The 22292-nt window shown below is 37.9% G+C and overlaps 1 protein-coding gene across 3 annotated transcripts in view; it reads left to right on the plus strand.

Moving 5' to 3' along the window:
- SCN9A (sodium voltage-gated channel alpha subunit 9) overlaps positions 1-22292 on the plus strand; it is a 127335-nt gene that overhangs the window by 46783 nt on the left and 58260 nt on the right. The window contains exons 2-11 of one of the 3 annotated variants that reach the window (XM_059704225.1): positions 5900-6206; positions 8124-8242; positions 8825-8914; positions 9489-9617; positions 11824-11915; positions 12892-13095; positions 15496-15559; positions 17338-17479; positions 19507-19713; positions 21248-21532. In XM_059704225.1, the coding sequence (XP_059560208.1) occupies positions 5949-6206; positions 8124-8242; positions 8825-8914; positions 9489-9617; positions 11824-11915; positions 12892-13095; positions 15496-15559; positions 17338-17479; positions 19507-19713; positions 21248-21532 (1590 nt within the window). In that variant the 5' untranslated portion in view covers positions 5900-5948. Of the gene's footprint in view, positions 1-5899; positions 6207-8123; positions 8243-8823; positions 8915-9488; positions 9618-11823; positions 11916-12891; positions 13096-15495; positions 15560-17337; positions 17480-19506; positions 19714-21247; positions 21533-22292 lie in introns of those variants that run through there. The other 2 variants (XM_059704223.1, XM_059704224.1) reach the window with 2 other exon arrangements.

A 22292-nucleotide genomic window follows, 5' to 3' on the forward strand; every position in this document is an offset into this window, starting at 1 on the left:
TTAAGTATATTAAAATTAGGTCAAATCAGTTTAAGTGCTTTTCAAATACACTTGTTGAATTAAAAAAGCATGACATTTTCCTTGTAAAAATTTAAAAAATAAAGAAAAATATTAATAAAAATTAATAGAATTAATCCGTAATCCCTCAGATGGGAATAAGCTTCATTACACATATTATACATTTAATTTCAGATTTACTGTATATACATTTTAAAAATTGAAATTAATATACAAGTATATTTGTGTGCGTGTAAATTGCATTCCATTAATTATCCATTATAACTTTTTTTAGAATTCACTTAATAGTCATTGAAAGCACTCTTTAGAGGCTACTAAGTTGCTCAGTTTTTCATTTTATGCTCATTTTTTATTTAATGAAACCACGAATATTAGACTTTTGGATTGATTACAATTTTTCAAAATTTTAAAAACATTGTAGTAAACATCTCATAAATGTTGAAGGACATCTGATATTATTGCTTTTGAATAAATTCCTAGAAGGGAAATTATTTGGCAATATAAATGAATCAACATAGTGTTGTATGAAAGGAGAGAAGGTTAAATGAATCAACATAGCTAAGGTTTTTTATAAGTATTATGAAATTACACTAAAATAGTTTGTGCACATTATTTATTCCCATCATCCAGATAGGGGGTAGTGATTTTTCCGATACCCTCCAAACTAGAAAATGATGACAGAATCTGTTCAGGGTCTCTTCAACTTCCTTTCCAAAGGCCCTCATATTAGGCAAGTGCTTAGGGCCTTCCTTTAGGTTAGCCTGATCAGGAAAAGATCTCCCATGCATAGTACCACTGACATCCATCACCCCAACCCCCACTGTTTGTACCTACTTCAGTGATTCAAAAACTGTATATTGAGGGTGTGAGTGAACAGAGAGGGGAAGAAAAGGAGGGGGAAAGATAATAGGAACACTGAAGAGTAGGACTGGTGTTTGGACATTTGAGTTCATGACGGCTACTTACCTGACTTTCTGTCAAATAATTTTTGAAAGAAGTGACACTCTCTACTTGAATGCAGGATATCCTATCTAATAAAAGAGAAACATGGTAATTAGCTGTACATCCGCTACCCTTCCCATTGGCTAATCAGGGTGATATGCAAATTAACTGCCAGCCAAGATGGCGGCCGGCAGCCAGGCAGCTTGAAGCAAACATGAGGCTTGCTTGCTTCAGTGATGGAGGAAACCAACGTTCCCCGCGTGCCTTGCCGGCCTCTGAGCTTGCAGTTTGAAACATTGTTACAAATATAGAAGCTAAACAAAACCCCAGAAACCTGCTTTCAGCCTGCCGGGATCTCAGAGCTGGAATTGATACAGTGTTTCCATTATAGAACCCAAACAAACCAGATACCTGCTTTCAGCAGCAGAGGCCTCAGAGCTGGAGCCAGAGCTAAAGCTGGCCCAGAATAAAAAAAAAAAGAAAAGAAAAAAAGGAGCAGTTGGGAGCTTCAGTCACCCGCCAGCCTGAAAACAGCCCTCAGTCCCTCACCCAGACTGGCCAGGCACCCCAGTGGGGACCCCCACCCTGAAGGGTGTGTGACTAGCTGCAAACAGCCATCATCCACTCACCCAGGCTGGCCACGCACCCCAGTGGGGACCCCCACCCTGATTCAGGACACCCTTCAGGGCAAACCAGCCGGCCCCCACCCGTGCACCAGGCCTCTATCCTATATAGTAAAAGGGTAATATGCCTCCCAGCACCGGGATCAGCGGAGCCGTGAGGCCTCCTGGCACCAGGATCAGCGTGACGGGGCAGCACCCAAACCCCCTGATCGCCCTGCGGCTCTGTGTGTGACAGGGGGCGGGGCCACAACCTCCCTATCTGCCCTGCTCTGTTCATGATAGGGGAAGGCGCCCCAACCCCCTGATCAGCCCTGCTCTGTGCCTGATAGGGGGGAGCTCCCCAACCCCCTGATCGCCCTGCGGCTCTGTGTGTGACAGGGTGTGGCGCCCCAACCCCCTGATTGGCCCTGCTCTGTGTGTGACAGGCTGTGGTGCCCCAACCCCTTCCCACCCACGGTCCCTGCTGTGTGTGACGGGGTAGAGCCATAACCTCCCCATCGGCCCTGCCCTGAGTGTGAGAGTGGCGGCGCCCCAACCCCCTGATCGGCCCTGCTCTGTGGGTGATAGAAGGCGGCGCCCCAACCCCCCCTCCACGGGCCCTGCTCTGTGTGTGATGGGGTAGAGCCATAACCTCCCCATCGGCCCTGCCCTGAGTGTGACAGTGGCGGTGCCCCAACCGCCCCCTACGGGCCCTGCTCTGTGTGTGACAGGGTAAAGCCATAACCTCCCCATCAGACCTGCCCTGAGTGTGACAGGGTGTGGCGCCCCAACCCCCTGATCTACCCTGCTCTGTGTGTGACAGGGGGTGGTGCCCCAACTCCCCTATCGGCCCTACTCTGTGAGTGACAGGGGGGAGCTCCTCAACCCCCTGATCGGCCCTGCTCTGGGCATGACAGGGGGGAGCTCCCCAACCCCCTGATTGACCCTGCTCTGTGCATGACAGGGGGTGGCGCCGCAACCTCCCCATCGACCCTGCCTTGAGTGTGACAGGGGGCAGTGCCCCAACCCCCCAATCGGCCCTACCCTGAGTGTGACTGAGGGTGGCATCGCAACCTCCCGATCGCCCTGCTCTGTGCATGACGGGGCGGCGCCCCCACTCCCCAATCGGCCCTGCTCTGAGCCCGACCAGGGGCTGCACCTAGGGATTGGGCCTGCTCTCTGCCACCCGGGAGCGGGCCTAAGCCAGCAGGTCGTTATCTCCCGAGGGGTCCCAGACTGCGAGAGGGCACAGGCCGGGCTGAGGGACCCCCCCTCCTCCCTGAGTGCACAAATTTTTGTGCACCGGGCCTCTAGTATATATATAAATACCAATTCTTTATCCATCTTTTCTCCAGGAGATTAAGCCTGTGAACACTGAAGGTCTGTTGAGGTGGATAATCCCTCCTACTCTCCTTTGTGATTTCCAAAGTGTTGAAAATCTTCTAAGCTCAAGTGGCAACTGCACTCACTTGCCTTATTTCTCAGCTTGATGTGCAGTTTCTAAAAGGCTGCTGACTTCTGGAGTCAAGTTACCTGGTTTGCGACCAAAGTTTTATAAACCGTCTCAAGCTTAGCCTTTGAGGGCTAGAACTAAACTTTAGCTTCTCTTGAATTAATACTAAACCAAAAGCAATTCCATATTATGTTGAGTCTGTAGACTCGGGTGGTTGATACTGAGTATGTGCATTTGTTTCCATTTTAATAAACTTTTTTCTTCTTCTCAGGAAAATTTTCACATATTTTATGATTTCACTTTTAGCATGTTTTTGTAAGTTTTATTGAGGTGGTGTCCATACCATTAAAAGCACCCTTTAAAGTATATATTCAGTGGTTTTTAGTATATTTCCAGACTTGTGCAGCCACTGTCGTTATCTAATTTTAGAACATTTTTATCACCTCCCAAAACAAACCCTATTCCCATGAACCACTAACCTTATAACTATTAACAGTTACTCTCCATCACCCCTACCAACCAGCCTCTGGCAAATAATAATCTACTTTTTGTCTCAGAGGCTATTCCTATTCTGGACATTTCAAACAAATGGAATCATACAGTATGTGGCTTCTTGGTTCTGCCTTCTCTCACAGGGTTTTCAGGGTTCATTCATGTTTTAATATGTATCCATACTTCCTTTCTTTTTATTATCAAATAATATTCCACTGTGTGAATACACCACATTTTCTTTACCCATTTATCAGTTGATGGACATTTGAGTTGTTTCCAGTCTTTTGGCCATTGTGAATAATGCTTTTATGAACATTCATGTACAAGTTTTTTGTGAGGCCATATGTTTTCAGTTCTCTTGAGCACATACTTAAATCAGAGGAACTCACCTCTTCCTGTTACCACTCTTTCTTGACACGTGCCTGTATCTCTGTCTGTTTCTGCACCAGGATATGCTGTATAGTATATAAAAAAGTGGGAGTTATTTTGGCTATATGCTCCTTTACCACAGAGAAACCAGGTTTGTCTTTGCTGTATGATTTGGTGTCATTGGTGTCCCTTTTTAGAATCTAAGCTCCTTCAAGACAAAAACTGTATTTTCTCTTTACTCTCACAGTTCTAAATATCTTATATGATAACATGCCCAGATTAAGTATTTGGTAAAAATATTGCAACTGAAGGTGGGTTAGCAAATTTAAAAAGAAATGTGATACCCTGACCGGTTTGGCTCAGTGGATAGAGCGTCGGCCTGCGGACTGAAGGGTCCCAGGTTCGATTCCGGTCAAGGGCATGTACCTTGGTTGTGGGCACATCCCCAGTACAGGGTATGCAGGAGGCAGCTGATTGATGTTTCTGTCTCATCGATGTTTCTGACTCTCTATTCCTCTCCCTTCCTCTCTGTAAAGAATCAATAAAATATATTTTTAAAAAAGAAAAAGAAAAAGAAAAAGAAATGTGATGAAACATACCAAGGCAAGAGGCAGACTCAATTGTGTGATAAACCATAAAAAGGGCTTTTTTTTTTTTTTTCCAGAAAGGCAAATCAGCTTTATAAAGTTTAAAGTAGATCATTACATTACAAAATGACTACTTTTTAAACTGGTTATTTTTAAATTGATTTACCACATCTTTTTAAAATGCATATATTTCTGGTAAAGAACTTATATTGATATATTGTGCTCAAGTAATTAAGGGAAAAGTAACCTATTTTTTTCTAAATATAAGTGAAATCTATTTTGTTTGTTATGGGAACAGGAGAAACTTTGAAAATAATAATTCATTTCTGCTTCTAAAACCTATTTTACAAAATCTTTTGTAATGTTGTTACTACTGTGATCCCCTTACTTTTTATATTAATATCGGAAAATGAAAACGCAGACTATGGCTCCTCTTCATTCACCCTCCCTCTGAGTGTGATGATGTCACTTAATGCACAATCTTTCAAGCTGTTCACAGTGGGTGGCATGCTGGAAGTTAGTGTGTCCCAACTCTCAGGCAACCCTAATGCCAAAAAGAAAGTAAGAATTTTCACTTTCGAATGCAGGAGTTATGAAGGTATCTTGACTCATTGAAAGAATGAGTTTGTTATTTTTTAAATAACTTATTTTATGCTATTTATTTGGAAAATTCCAAAATAATAATATATAGAAAAGTGAATATTCTATATTTTTTCTGTAGTTTTTGTAATGTTTTGTATTCATATATAGGTTAATTAAGGAAGTCGTGGTTTGAATGTATATCTTAGTGGTATTTTTATTCTTTTAATTGAATCACAAACGTTTCCCAAGTTTCTCTTCTTTGTGCTTTCCAAAACATTTCCCCAAATTGTTTTTAATTCAAAACAGAAATGTATTTTTTTATTTGTGAAGGGATATGTATATATTTTAAAAGAAATAAATGTGTAAAATAGAATAAAACAGCCTTCACCACCTCATTCCCGAAGAGAGAAGCAGCGGTTGTGAGCTTGTTATGAGAAGAGGGTCAGAGAGGCAAGAGGAGAACCTGGGAGTGGTGCTCTGAGAAGCATTCTATAAAGTCTTTTAAATGAGGAGAGTTGAGTTGAAATGCTCTAAAAGTGAAAACATATGAAAAATAAAGGAAATTCATTGTTTTTCATTAAGTTGTCACTTTTTCACTTGAAATGCAGTGAAGTGTTAAGTTCCAATTTTAAAATAAAGGTGGCTAGAAAGCATGGAAAATGTGTTGCACATAGTAGTCACTTAATAAATGCTGACTTAACATGCTAATAATTCTGTGAACATCGTGTTTTATAGTTGAAGCTGAAAAGCGGTTTATTAATAATAATATTGATTGCTATTATTATTATTATTATTTTGATGTGCCATCCTTGGTTGGTAAACACTTAAGGCTTTATTTTTCCATTTCCACTTAGGCCTCTTATGAAGGAGCTGGAGGGGAAATAAAATATACAGGATGAAAAGATGGCAATGTTGCCTCCCCCAGGACCTCAGAGCTTTGTCTACTTCACAAAACAGTCCCTTGCCCTCATTGAACAACGTATTGCTGAAAGTAAAACAAAGGAACCCAAAGAAGAAAAGAAAGACGATCATGAAGAAGGCCCGAAGCCAAGCACTGACTTGGAAGCTGGCAAGCAGCTGCCCTTCATCTATGGGGACATCCCTCCAGGCATGGTGTCGGAGCCGCTGGAGGACCTGGACCCCTACTATGCAGACAAAAAGGTGAGTTTCCTGGGACCGCAGGGTGCGGTCTCTGCCCCGTTCTGTACGGAAAGTTAGTTTAAATTGGAGTGGAATTTAGGGAAGATCCACATCATGACTAAAATATTCAAGTAAATACAGATGTAGGATACTCAGAATATCTACTTTTTCTAATTCTTTATTGAAACTGGTTCTATCATGCCACTTTGATTTCCTTAATCTTTTGAAAGTGTTCAGTATATTGTTCTTCCTTTTTGGACACGCCTTAAACGCACACCAGTAGGAACAAAGCAAGTGTCAACTGACAAGTCATGGGGACGTGTCCAGAGTGCATTTTGTGGAGGTGACAGCTGACTCCCTGGGAAGATATAAGATCGCTCAACTAATAATGAAGTTTGGAGAGCTGCTTCCTTTACAGTGTTGGAGGGAAGGAGGAGCCTGAGATGGTCAGGGAGGGAAGGCATAAATCAGAAAAGTTTCCATTGTTCCAAGACGAAGGCAAAAGAGCATCTCGTAAAATTACCCAGAAAACTGAGGAGAGAAAGGCTATTGCAGTGAGAAGGACGAGAAGTCTCCCGGATAATTCCCACAGACATAGGACCCTTTTCCCTCTTTGCTCTCATACTCCTCCATTTGTATTTCTCTGTATGATTCCTGTCACATCTTGTCTTTAATATATTAGAGTTATCATGTTCCTGTGCCTTTCTAGAAAGCTCCTTGAATGCAAAACTCATGCCTCACTTACGTTTAAACTCTTTTCATGGCCTCATACTATAGTTGCTCACTACATAATTGTAGAAAATAATGGATGAGTGAATTTTAAGCATGGTGTATTGAAATTTAAGAAAGCAGTACTCCTACTCAAGCACTAGGTATTAATTTTAAACTAATTTTCAATGTAAAAGTGAACTTTGTGTTAAGTTATGTTTAGACATAAAAGTAGTACAGGGAAAGAGACCAGGAATATAAAAGGGCATCCAAAATGAACAGATTCAGATTCATTTCCTTGAGAAGAGTGTCACATGCAATTAAAAAGCAAGATATTCAAACTTATGTCCCCAATGTAGAAAAATATTGACTACCAGAAGCCCACTCATAAACTCGTATAAAATGCAGATTAAGTAACAACAATAAAAAGACCCAGTCAACGTGTTCTAGTGAACACAATTTGCCTGCCAGTGCAGAAATGTAAAACAGGAATTTGAACTTGGACTTTCTGATTTTCAATCCAAAAACAGTAGATTGTTTTAGTATTGTTGCTATTTACTTGTTTGGGTTTTAAATGTTTTAAGAATGTTTAGTTCTATTTGTATCATTTTAAAAAATTACCATGGGTAGTAGCAAGCACTGTAACTTGTGTCCTTTTATTTTAGCTGTTATTAGTATTACATCTAAAAATAGGAAAATTGATCTGTGTACTAGGATTATGCCAACTCTAATATTTGCGAAAATATTTTTTGAAGGAATTTATATTTTGGAGCACTTTCTGCTAACCATAACAATAGCCAACAAGGATTAAAAGTGTCAAGGTGTTATAGTAAAAATCAGGGATAGATAGTTTTTAATTGGTTTGCTTACAATGCAGTGTAATGAATGAAGGAAGTTGTATTTTAAACTAATTCCAATGGCCACAACTTATTGTCACTGATGTGGGCATTGAAGGGATATAAAAAAGAAAAGACACTGTATTTTTGGGTGCTCTAAGTAACACATGCTCATAAATACTTGACTTCCTAACCTGCTGAGAAGTAATGGACTTGGAATTCATTGGCCAGCATGATATACATAGTTGTTTCAATGGTAGTGGAACTGCATTGCTTGAGTCTGATGGCAGTGTTTCTTTAATATGACACTACCACATAGAGAGGAAAATTGCTGAGATTAATGTACTAAATTTTGGATTCTCAATTTCATCCTGTTTTCTTTTTGATCCTGCAGACTTTCATAGTATTGAACAGAGGGAAAGCAATCTTCCGTTTCAATGCCACACCTGCTTTGTACATGATCTCTCCTTTCAGTCCTCTGAGAAGAATATCTATTAAGATTTTAGTACATTCATATCCTTTTAAAAATGCTTACTTGCAATGGTTCTTCCAAATGTACTTTTTGCATCTAATTTAATATAGATTTTTAGTCCTTTTGTACCCGAAAAGACTGTTTTTAGTTTGTCATTTCAATATAATTTTGGTGTAGGTCTCTGGGAAGATTGGAAGAATGTCAGTTTTAAAATTTAGGATATATTACTCTAACCTATTACTCTCATGTTTAAAGAGATTTTACAAAGTCTATAAATTTATTAATAACTAGAGGCCCCGTGCATGGATTCATGCACTGGTGGGGTCCTCTGGCCTGGCCTGGGGGATTGGGCCGAGACCGGCAGTCCGACATCACCCAAGGGGTCCCAAAGTGTGAGAGGGCACTCTGCAAAGTTGCTGTCCCTCGGCAGCTCCTGCGCTGAGTGTCTGCCCTCTGGTGGTCAGTGCACATCATAGCTGCCAGCCAGTCAGCCAGTCAGCCAGGTTGCTTAGGCTTTTATATGCATAGATTATTTTCTCAGAAAAAGATTTCAACAGGTGTTATTATTAAATATTAAAGATTCTTGCCATGGTCGTTCATCATATTCCTTGACTCTAAGCTACCTTGTTCGGCATGCTTATCATGTGCACTATTCTGACAAACTGCATATTTATGACCATGAGTAACCCTCCAGACTGGGCCAAGAATGTAGAGTAAGTGGGTATATGTACATTTTAATATGGTCTTAGTAATATCATTGTTATCCTTTCCTTTTCCTACCAGAAGTTATTCCATCAATAAAAATTGTGGTGTCTATCTTCCCATGTTATATAGTTTCTTTTCTTTCTATTATTATTATTTTTCCTATGGTGTTAACCTGACAGCAGTAGAATAGAATATTTAGAAAAGAATAATTAGATGATACAGTCTTTTCCAGAAGAATGAATGTATGAGACACCCTGTCTGTTGTTAGACATGTTATATATTTCTTATCCTTGGATGTATTTCTGATAGGATCAACATAGGAACTTTCAAGGCATATCTAAACCTATGTTCTTAGTAATTTTCAGTACTTCTAGAGTTTCCGATATAGACGTCTTAAGGTGTGTTTTTTTTTGAAAGACCTTGACTATTAGTTTATTTTAATGGTTAGAGTGGGTCCATAAGCCAACAGCCACACTGCAGTAGATGCCTTCCTTTGGTTAATCAGGAAAAAATAAATTATAAAGATTCACCTAGTGCTGTATTCTTTTCATATTTAATATCTCAATGGATTCTTGTGTCTAGGTACACTTTTACTGGAATATATACTTTTGAATCACTTATAAAAATCCTTGCAAGAGGCTTCTGTATAGGAGAATTCACTTTCCTTCGTGACCCATGGAACTGGCTTGATTTTATCGTCATTGTTTTTGCGTAAGTACTACATTCAGTTTTTCAAATGGCAAATTTGTGAAAATCACAGACAGCACAGTATTTCAGTAAGAATAATGCTTACATTTAAATAAAACTGTATAAAAGCTAGTCATTTGTTGGCAAATACTAACTTTTACAGGAAGATCATTTCTCACTCAAATGTGTATGACATCATTAAGATTGATCATCTCCCTCTGCACCCAGCATTTGGATGGATAGTTCATGTGGTGCCAATTAGGTTCACACATTTTCCAAGTTCTTACTTAAACACAAATAAAACTTGTTTTAATCACAGAAAAAAAATAGGTCTTTAATTATAAGTATGGTGCCCTTTTTATTAATATAAACTGTTCAAGTGCTAATAAATATATTAAAATATAGAAGTCTCTCTCTATATAAAGGGCTAATATGCTAAGTGTTCTTCCCTCCATCCTGATAATGACATCACATAGCAATGCACAGCTTCCTCTCCCTAGCGACTAGCCTCCTTGCAGTTTCTTCAGCCCAGGAGCATGACTTGCTTTATAGCCAGGTGGAAACACTTTATGCTTTAACCAAATGTCTGTGAAGCATTTTCCATTCCTCATCTCATTTGATCCTCACAGAAGTCCTGGAGTAGGTAGATAGGAGACTCAGTGGAGTCCTACTTTCTTTTCACTAGCCAGAAAACAGAGATTTAGAAAGTTTAGAAACTTGACCCTACTGAAAAGAAGTAAGAAATGGTGGACCTTAAAAATGACTTCAGATTTTCTTACTGCACAGAATATAGTCAAACACTGCTGCAGTTAAATATTTTACCCTTTGTTCTCCCTGCATGATCTATAATAATAATCTGCTTGATGTTGATATTTACTGCTGCGTTGCTGACAATTACCTAAAAGAGAAGTTGGAGTGCTTCACAGGGCTGGAGAAAGTTTAGCTAAATCAGAAAGCAGGTCTAATTAAGCAAATTTGTTCTATATCTATAAAAGGCTAAGTTACTCGCGCATGTGCGATACATATAAAGATCTCACTGGCACCAATCGCATGCATGTGTTTCGACCTGTCATTGTCTATCGTGAATTTACTTGACACTTCTATTATAGATAAAGGGCAAATAGCGATATTAAAATATTTCTTCTAATTAATTTCCTTTCAATGTGCATGAATTCATGCACCAGGCCACTAGTATATTTTATAAGGGCTGTCACTGCATATTAAACCTAACATTAATGCATCGTATATGTATTACACATGCATCCCCAGTTTATTTTCAAGGGGAAAAATATTAACATATAATTGTAATTTATTTACATGGTTACTTTCTTCCAAAATATGTCAGAAACATTTTTAAAGAATTTTTTAATCTCAAACCTAGATAGAATATTTTTGTCTCTCTCATTTTGATGAAAAGTAGTGGATGTTCATTGAAAGAACTTAGACAAAACCGAAGGGTCTTTTTAGATTTCTGGTCTCTGGTTCCCTCACCCCCTATCCCACCTCCATGTCATCAGGCTCCCTCCTTTCATGATCACACATGACTGCAGTTGTACCTACCACTTGCTGATGAGACAACATTGTGTCACACAAGGCTGCCACTTCTCAGGGGAGTCTCCTTTACTGTAGAAATAGACTACACAGACCATAAAATTTACTCCTTTAAGGTATGAAATTCAGTGTTCTTAGTATGTTCAGAAAGTTGTGCAACCACTACCACTCTCTAATTTCAGAATATTTTCATCACCCCCCAAAAGCAGTTACTTCCATTCACCCCCTTCCCCCAGCTACTGGAAGGCTCTCATCTATGTTTCATCTCTATGGATTTGTCTACTGTAGTCTTTTCACATGAATGGAACCATTTAGTATGTGGCCTTTTGTGTCTGGCTTCTTTCACTTAGCATACAGTTTCCCAGGTTTGCCACTGATATTTTATAAGATTATTAAATATCTATAGTACCATAATGTTGAGATCTAATAACTAAAGCATGTAATTGTTTATTTAGGCATTTAAGTGTATGAAACCATTTTAATAATATATTTATATTTTGCTCACATCAAATATGTCAATTAAAATCTATTTAAATTCAATTAGGTATGATAGGAAAGAAAAGGGTTGCAGAAGTATATCTTTAAGACTTTCCAAATGTAGGAAATACCTTGACTAAAGGCACAGGTAAGTATCATAGACTCTATCTAAATTCTGAATAACTCTGATTTAATTCTACAGGTATTTAACAGAATTTGTAAACCTAGGCAATGTTTCAGCTCTTCGAACTTTCAGAGTGTTGAGAGCTTTGAAAACTATTTCTGTAATCCCAGGTAAGAAGTGATTGGTGTGAAGCATTAGGCCACTCATAACTCCAACTATTTGGGAGTTGTTCTTTGTGTTTGTGCGTGTGTTGTCACTGTGTTTGTGTATAAACTCCCTATTGCAGATATGTGACAGAGTTTGTGGACCTGGGCAATGTCTCAGCGTTGAGAACATTCAGAGTTCTCCGAGCACTGAAAACAATTTCAGTCATTCCAGGTGAGAATTAAACACTGGGGCTGACTTTGATCATTTGGAGAAAAGACAAGAAAGACTTTCTCTTATGAAAATTTAATGAATCTAATTTTTTATGTTTTTCAGAATCCTTATTAAAAGTCAGCCTTTGTGTTTAATCAATTGCATGGGTCTTAGAGGATGAAGATGGCCATTTGGCTCACATCTCAACTTGAAATTTTCCCTCCTGTCTTCAGTTCATTTTCCATTTGACTGATTCAGGAATGAAAATTTCAATTTGTTTACATTGCTTTTCATAGAGTTAAGAAAAGAGAGAGAATATCAGCATGAAGGTATTGCATGACATATTTCTTTTATCTTTCCTCAACAAACCATTTCTTAACTGAAAATTAGTAAGTTGTCACTATGCATTGCAAGTCAGCCTCTTTGTTTTAGTACTAGTATATAGAGAAATGGTTTGTGTGACAAGAATTTACTGACTTGACACTTTTAAAAAATTATTTTTTACAAGTGAGTGTGGATATGGTTTGAGCAACCAAATCTTTTACTTTGACAATTTGGTTATTCATTGGAAATGTTTTACAGTTTTTAATCATTTGCAATAATATATGGAAACAATATATAAAAACCAGCAAATCCACCTTTTTGACCTCGTGGGCTTTTTTTGAGTTAGGCTATTTAAAGTCACTGGCCTGACAAAATGCATGCGTTTCCAGGAAAGCTGTGTTTGTATCTCATTCAAAAACTTTATTTCATTGTGAATACCTTTCTTTTTACGCCCTCTGCATGCAGGCCTGAAGACCATCGTGGGGGCCCTGATCCAGTCGGTGAAGAAGCTCTCGGACGTCATGATCCTGACGGTGTTCTGTCTGAGCGTGTTTGCGCTGATCGGCCTGCAGCTCTTCATGGGCAGCCTGAAGCACAAATGTCTGCGGGCTTCCCTTGAGAGTAATGAATCAAGCACGTGGGACAACCTTGATGAAGAGCTCTACAGAGGTACGACTGTCCCTACAGTGGTTCAGAGGTTGAAATAAAGCTAAAAGCATTGATTTCTTTGAAGGTTAAATGTTGCTTTCATTTTAATTATTTCAAAATTATTCAAATATGTAGAAAGTTGCTACAGTGTGAATTTGGATCATTTTATATTTTTAATAACTCTCCCTGGTTCAGAGCTTTCTAGCAGTCCTGGTATTGGAAGCATGAGATACTTTCATAATTCTCAATTTCTGTTAGATAAAAAAGAATAAATTTGCTCTAGAGAAATCAATCTAGATATGAATTAATACTATTAATTATTACATTTCATCCATAAGATATATTTTTATGTATTTAATTTTATTGTATAATCTTTACCTATGTTTATTTTATAGTGTAATTTATTATATGAGAATATAATTATGTTTTACATGTATATAACTATAATAGCATGATATACTTATACTAGTTACTAGGGGCCCGGTGCACGAAATTCGTGCACTGGGTGTGTGTGTGGGGGGAGTGTCCCTCAGCCCAGCCTGCCCCCTCTCACATACTGGGAGCCCTCAGGTGTTGACCCCAGCCCAGGCCTGACACCTCTGACAGAGGCATCATGCCTGGGCTGGGGGGCAGAACCAGTGATGGGGGGAAATGAGGGTCCCCTGCTGGGCGGGAGAGCGGGTTGGGGGTGAGTCGCCCTGCCGGCCCGCGTGATCGGGTCCCGGGCGACCACCGGCACTCACGCCCCCAACCCGCTCTCCCGGGTTGAGGGCGTGAGTGCAGGCAGATGCCGCAGCCGCCCCGCCGGCTCGTGTCCCGGTTTGCCGGCCGGATTGGGTCCCAGGCGACCGCTGGCACTCACACCCCCAACCCGCTCTCTGATGGCGCTGTACCATCCTGCCTGCAATATGCAAATTAGCCGCCATCTTTTTTGGCAGTTAACTGCCATCTTAGTTGGCAGTTAATTTGCATATCTCACTGATTAGCCAATGAAAAAGGTATCGGTCGTACGCCAATTACCATTTTTCTCTTTTATTAATATAGGATAATGATACATCAATTACTACATATTAAAATGAGTGTCTTGATATATTTCTAAAGAGTCCCATACAGCAAAACAGTTTTATAACCAATGATGGGTTTTACAGTTCTTTCTAATGGCTTCTTCAATCTCATTAATGCATCACATCAAAGTTTAATTTATTAGAGCTAGTTCTAAAGGTACCATATCAGATGATCTATACACATGATCTCAGAAGTCTGCTAAATGAACAAGTATATTTTAGAGTATGTTACAGAAAGCATGAACTCTATGTCTTCTAAACAATTAATCCCTGACAGTTTTTTTCACCGGAACTGTTGATAAGTTTGGGTGAGAATGAGATCTAGCAAGGTTGTGCTTTCTGACACTTGCAGTGTGTCTGTATGATGTGGCCTGCAGGAACGCATAAGCCTTAAAGGTCATTAGACCCAGAGTGGGCTGTAAGTCAAGAAACCTTTCAAAGGTGTGTGCCTGTGATGGAAGGAGATCAGCAGTAAGGTCAAGATTCTCCTTGGATAATAAAGAATTCTATGCATCATTTTTTTTACTTTACGTGTCCACTCACTGGGGAAGATAAAAGCAAATAAAACCTAGCTAATATATTTAAATACTGTAAATAAAACAAAAAAGATATAATCTAAAACAAGAAAACTGAAGGTTTTCAAATAAAATGTACATTTTTTACTGACTTTTGATGAAGAATTTAGCATATTTTTATTTTTATCTTTATTTTTTCAATTTCTAATTTTTGTTAATATGATCTTACATTTTATTTCCAATTTTCAAAGAATTTTATTCCTCAATTCATATGCCATAAAAGTAAAATATCTTATGGTAAATTATTTGCATTCACCTTCTCTTTTGTGAATCAGTCTACAACTTTTATTTAAACACCTTTTTTTTTTTTACTAGTCCTTTTACTCTTATTCTTGGTTCCATTACTGAGTTTGGAATTTGAATGATTTTTTTTAAACCTTCTGAAATGGTCTCAAGCAATTCTTTTTTTGTTTGCTTTTGTTTTCATAAAAAGTAGAAAAAGTCCTTGAATTTTGTAGTGTGTCTTTATATTGCCTTTACACATGAGGGACAACTAAGCCAACAATAAAATATTATTCCATAATCATTTGCCTCAGTTCTGTACATTTTTTATTCTTGTTTTTCTTCTGAAATGTTGGCTTAGAGAGATGTTTATCATCATGTTTATTACCGTTCGTTGCCTGGCCCATAAGAGCTTATCAATAAATATTTGAGGGAGACTATATAAGAAATAAATAAATAAATGCATGTTGCCTAAATGTGTGTGAATGTCTATATTAACTAATTTACCTGCTGCAGTTTACACTCCATAATCTTCTACTGTTCAATTTCTTCCCACACAGATTATTTTTATTTCTTGGAGGGATCTAAAGATGCTCTCCTCTGTGGTAACAGCTCAGACTCAGGGTACGTAGTATTTGTTTTTAGTGTAAAAACTTAAAAAAAGAAAAGGAAAAACATAGTCATTCGGATTGCTGATAAGAACCTTTGATTCATATTGTTTTTACGTATTTCATGGCATCATTTAATTCCTTCTGCCCCCACAGTGAGTTCAGACTTTATAAGGTTCATAGTTACTGCGTACCTTTGAACGTAAGACTTGGAGGTAGTGTTTAAATGAAAACAAGATATACATCATATAAGCCTTAAGACAGTAGAAAAAAAAGATTCCCATAAACCCTACCAAACGTTGGTGGGTTACTTTTCAGCTTTGCTTCTTTCTGAATAAAATCAAATGTTCTTTCCACCCTCAAATTCTACTCATTCTCCAATCAAGTGTGACTGATAGGTGACTGAATGCAATGACATTTGGGGGCACTCTAAAAAAAAGGATCTCATGGACTTGGGTAAAGACATTTTAAGAATCTCATATTAATGCAAATATCTACCTTGCTGTTTCTCCTGCACACCAATTTTCTCTCTGCTGCAGCATTTTGTACTTGCTCTCCTTCTGCTCAGATAGATATCTCTTCACCAGGCCATGTATGCACTGGAAACATAAAAATAAAGATGATAAGGTGGCAGCTCCCAAAGACACCTCAGAACACTGTCTATTTGGCATCATGCATACCAATCCACCAATTTGAGGAAGGAAAAGAGTCTTAAGGCTACAAGTCTTACACAATTGCTATGCTTTGACTATTCTTTGCATATGCATATATATATATATAGATATATATATATATATGTATATATATGTATGTATATGTGTGTGTGTGTATATATATGTATATGTATATATATGTGTGTATATATATATATACTTTACAATAATATATATATATATATTAGAAGCCCAGTGCACAAAATTGTGTGGCCCTGTCCACCGGTGCGGCCTGGCTGCACTTGCAGCCCTGCCCACTTGCGCTGGTCTTTGGTCGTTACAGCGTTAGGGCCACAGGCCCTTTATAATATAGATAATATGTTATATTATCTATATAATATATACAGTATATATTATATATAATATATATTATTGTTTTCAAAGAGAGAAAGGGAGAGGGAGAGAAGGATAGAAACATCAAAGTAGAGAGAGAATCATTGATTGGCTGCCTCCTGCATGCCCCCTATTGGGGTTCAAGCCTGCAACCTGGGCATGTGCCCTGACCTGGAATTGGACAGTAACCTCCTGGTTCATGGGTCAATGCTTAACCACCCAGCTATACCAGCCAAGCTGCTTTGACTATTCTTGATTGTGATTCACTCCAAGAATAATAAAGATGGGGGTGAGGGGAGACACAGTTTTGTTAGAGGCCTATATCAATCTTTATAAATACAATAACTATTATATGACATCTGGTGTATGTTTCCAAGTTTTAATGGTGATGATGATGATATAATAGCAGCTACTGTTTATGTGCAGGAACTAGGCTAGGTAATATGCATACATTATCTTCTTTAAACTTAACTATCTTAACCATTTGAAATAAGTGTTATCTTGTTTTCACAGAAAGAGGGCACTGGCCTTAAAAAATTTAAGTAATTTGACAAATTTACCAACTAGTAAATAGTAGGGGTAGGATTCTAACCCAGTTCCTCCTAACTCCAAAAAATCTGTTCTTAATCATTATTCAATATTGACCCCCCCTCCCCCATAAAGGAACCTTGAGTTTCCCACTTTTCTGTAGGATTGTTTAGCTTGTATCCTGAAGCCACTCTGACTTGTTATTCCTTTTCTCATGTAGTCAGTGTCCAGAAGGGTACATATGTGTGAAAGGAGGCAGAAACCCAGACTATGGCTACACGAGCTTTGACACTTTCGGTTGGGCCTTCTTAGCCTTGTTTAGGCTAATGACCCAGGACTACTGGGAAAACCTTTACCAACAGGTGAGTGCCAAGAGAAACGTTCATTGCATTCCTTGCATAATCTGATGTATTGCTCTTGCCTGCTTTAAATATGTGATGTCCTATTCAATTTAGAGTGGAGAAAACTCTATTGTCTTGTTATTAAAATTAAACATTTTCTGCTTCCAACACTAGTAAATGGATAGTTCTTGAATGAAAAATTACTTCATTATCTTTCCTGGACTTATTTGATCTCTAAATCCTTTCCCCCCTTTGCAAATGTAGAATCCCATAATATTCTAAGTAAATAGCAAGAAATATATTGTAATATTCTCTCCTACCTCTCTTGAACAAACTATACTTTCCTCATGTGCCTTTCTGCTTCAAGTGCCCTAAAAGCCAGGCTGGCCTATGCTCACCATGCTTTATTTTTGAACTCCCATATACAATTGTTATGGACTGAATTGCATGCCTCCAAATCCATATGTTGAAATCCTAACTCCTAGTACCATAGAATGACTATATTTGGAGCTAGAGCCTATAAAGAGGTAAATGAGTTAAAATTAGTCTATTAGGGTGCATCATAATCCAATCTCACCAGTGGTCTCATGAGAAAAGAAGATTCAGACATGAGCAAGAGAGACACCAGAGATACACACACACACAGAGAAAATGCCATGTGAGAATTCAGTGAGGAGGTGGCCATCTGCAAGGCAAGGAAAGAGGCCCCAGGAGATACGTACATGCCAACACTTTCATATTGAACTTCCAGCCTTCAGACTGTGAGAAACACATTTCTGTTGTTTAAGCTACCCAGTCTGCGGCATTTTGTTATGGCAGCGCTAGAAAATTAACACAAGAGTAAAAGACTCAATTCACTTCTCTAAATTCTCCTCTTCCAATTCAGTTGCTCCTTGCTCTAGACCTGCATGCCCTTTGCACATTCTTCAGTTTAAAGCATCCACCTCTTGTACTGTAATTGTTAATTCACATGGTCATCTCCCCTAACTTCAATGTGATCCTCTTGGGCCTGTGGGCTCTATCTTATCCCCCAAGAGGAAGGAGACCAAAAATGATGATTCTGTATTATAGATAATAGCCAACACTTTTCTCAATTTGCCACAGATTCTTCTTTTGGCCTGTTTCATGTTTATTTAATTTCTGCGAATATTATAAATGAATATAGAAAGGAAATGCAAACATACAGGAAAAAAGGAATATAAATGACTTTTAAGTATGCAAAAAGATATTCACCTTTTCTGCAAGTTAAATGTGGCATAAATTTTTTTACCTGTCAGAATGACAAAGATCAAAATGTAGATCAAAAGAGAAATACTGTCTGGCTGAGATATGTAGAGGAAGACATTCCTGGGACCCACTGGAGAGTAACATGGGAATTTCTATGAAAATTTAAGTGAATATACCTATTGAGCGAACAATTATACCACATACTAAGAATTTACCCAAGACAAAACAACAGTAACTGATAGAAAAAGGATTTGAGTGACTAGGCATCAGAGATAGGAGAGACTTGTTTTTCATTTAATATCTGTACCATTGGAATTATTTTTACCATTTATTTTATTGTTAAATTTTTAGTAAATGTTAATTAAAACTAAGTATAAGATGAATAAATAAGTTCATATGATAGGATTATCTTTTATGAACAAAATGCATCATTGCTAATATTTCTTGTTAAAGAAAAAATTTTAAAACTAAAAGGCACTATTTATCTAGTCCTATAATTTAAAAATGAGCAAAGCAGCTAGTTTTTTGAGTAATTTTTAGACTGGAGAAATTTTTTCAGGATTATTCTATTTAATAATAATCAGTTATTATATCTAAGTTTAGTACAAGTCTAATTGATTGTTATATACTTTATAGTAAAAAGTATATATTTTCATACTGATTATTTTCCATGGAGATATGATTTTATCCCTTTATAGTTTGATAACATGAGATTATGCAGAACTGCCCAATTTGCTCATGCTTAATATGCCATTCAAGCTGAAATCATTTACCAAAAATACTTTTTTGTCATTAAAATAATGATTTCCATTTTCCCCTAGACACTGCGTGCTGCTGGGAAAACATACATGATCTTCTTTGTTGTGGTGATTTTCCTGGGCTCCTTTTATCTAATAAACTTGATCCTGGCTGTGGTTGCCATGGCCTACGAAGAACAGAACCAGGCAAATATCGAAGAAGCCAGGCAGAAAGAGTTAGAATTTCAACAGATGTTAGATCGACTTAAAAAAGAGCAAGAAGAAGCGGAGGTATTGTTATTTGGTTTAAAATTCTTCCTAGAAGTAGAAGTGCAGAGGGAACAACAGCGGCCTTGTGGTCTGCCCCACCTTCCCCAGGGTGATTTCTGTAATGGATTCCTCTGTATAAACTGAAATCTTCATTCTAGTGTGGTCGAAGGAACCAGTTCCAGACTGAGTTACAACTGACGTCTGACCCAGTCCACTTTCCCCCATGATCAGCACAGAGAATGTTCTGTTTCTCCTAAACCTGGTACTCTGTGTTTCCTCAGTGCCTGTGGCATTATGCAGAGTCCTAAAACATGATGTATTTCCCCAGAAAAATTGTACAGAAAGGTTTAGGAGAAGTTATTTTAATGTTAATGTTAACAGATACTCTATGGGTAGAAAGAAAAATGGGCATCAATTTTTGTTAATGTTGTAAAGATTTTTAAGATAAAAATGTGAGCTATTAAAAAATTATACTTATGGTTGTGGCCACTTAGGGCTAAGTCACAAATTTTTAAGGATTTCTCCTTAATCCTCTCTCCAAATGGGTAATTTAGTGGGAAAGTTTGAGAAGGTTTATATTAAGAACTAAAATTTCAGATATTCTGCAAGTCTTAACACTCATTTGATGGTTTGCCTAGTTAAATCTCTTCAAGGAATCTAACCTATTGGAGAGAGAGTAGTAACCTATAATGCAGAGAAACTTGATGCAGAAAAATGTTCAGTGCAGTATTTTAATAATAGTAACCATCAGAAAGCATTTACATTTTCAAAAATTAGAAAATGGTTAAGAGGATTATGATACTTTTGTACCTTAGAGTATTTTTGAACCACAGAATTATGTGTTTTAAGAATATTATGACAGGAAAAGGTGTTGTTATAACAATGTATTAAGTAGTAGAATATAAAATTGAGTATAAGACATAAACATTTTAAAAATTATTTATATAAAGACTGGAAGAAATAGTAATACCAGTTATTTTGGGGATGTAGGATTATGAGTGATTTTTATTCACAATATATCTTCCAAAATTTTACAAGGAGTTTTTTCTATAAAGGTTATCTCAGGAATTTCCTAGGGCACTCCTAGGAGTTTCTTTCATTTTCCTGGGATATTATTCTGTGATAATTAATTTTAATTTTCAGATAACTTATTCTTCACTAAGCCATAAAGGGCCTGATTCTTTTGATAATATTGCATTAATTATCTGAACAAGATATGCAAATCATCTTATCACATGGTTTATGCTTTATGTCCCAGAATTGCCTAGTAAAACTTTCACATGTATTATTTAAAATTGCTTTACTTTAAATATAGTAATAGTATGTAATAGTTTAATTCCAGAACAGAACTGTGCTTTGTTATAGTGCAGGAGAAGCAATAAATACATACTTTGTACGCTCTCTGACCATAGTGTAAAGAAAATGACATTTCTTCTCATACAAGGGACATGATTAATGTGCAGTACAATTAAATTCGTGGTAGAGAGGTCCCCCATCATCAGGTTTCCCAACTTTGGAAGTGACTCACTGTATGTGTGACATCTGGATCCAACAGGCAATAGTGGAGGCAGTAGCTGGATATACAAGTAGAAGGAGAAGCCGGATTATGGGCCTCTCTGAGAGTTCTTCTGAAACATCTAAACTGAGTTCTAAAAGCGCAAAAGAAAGACAAAACAGAAGAAAGAAAAAAAATCAAAAGCTCTCTGGTGGGGAAGAAAAGGGAGATGATGAGAAATTGTCCAACTCGGATTCAGAAGAGACTATCAGGAGAAGAAGTTCCCACCTTGGTGTTGAAGGCCACAGGCGAGCCCGGGAAAAGAGATTGTCTACCCCTAATCAGGTACCACTGACATTATCAAATGCATGTCACCAGAGTTAGGCTCATGGAGCAGAAAGCTCTATTCTGAGGGAAGGGACCTCAGGAGAGGAGAGTGAGTGACCTCATTGGTATGTTTTTAAGTGGTTGCTGGGCATTTATGGGAAGAATATGGATGTACATAGTTTTCCAGTTAGTCTGTAAGGAGCTTATAGTTTTGGAATTGTCGTATCTTCTCCAATAAACACATGTTCAACACAATATATTAGTGAGAACGGTTGTAGAAATGAAAAAAGTACACTATAGATTAACTTTTACATTTTTATTCGGTCTGTAATGCCTATATTGCTTATAAACTAACCTCAGACTAGAATTTGCTCTTTTCTTCCCCACTGTAGGTCACATATCACCCAAATATTAGTCACCTAAGCTGGAAAGACACTAACATCTAGTCCCATAGGCTGCATTTCTGCTCCTGTGGAATTTATCTTTCCCTTTTTTCTTTTTCCGCTGCAACCTCCATATTTCAGGTCTCTCTGCCTGCAAATCTCCAAGATAAACCATTGCATCAATTCTCTTTGACATTTTTATTTTCCATTGTACAATGTCTCCAAATAATTTTTCTAAATCAAAGCTGTCCCTCTGCTGAAATCAAATAAAGAGGAAACTCCATTGAGTACCTACTGCCTAGAGAACAGCACCCACATGTTGTTCAGCCTCATCTCCTACCTCTCTGTGCTGTGCCTGCAGGTACACTGAGCCCACCGTGATTTCCACTCTCACT

This window comes from Myotis daubentonii, chromosome 7 (assembly GCF_963259705.1).
Source record: "Myotis daubentonii chromosome 7, mMyoDau2.1, whole genome shotgun sequence".
NCBI lineage: Eukaryota > Metazoa > Chordata > Mammalia > Chiroptera > Vespertilionidae > Myotis > Myotis daubentonii.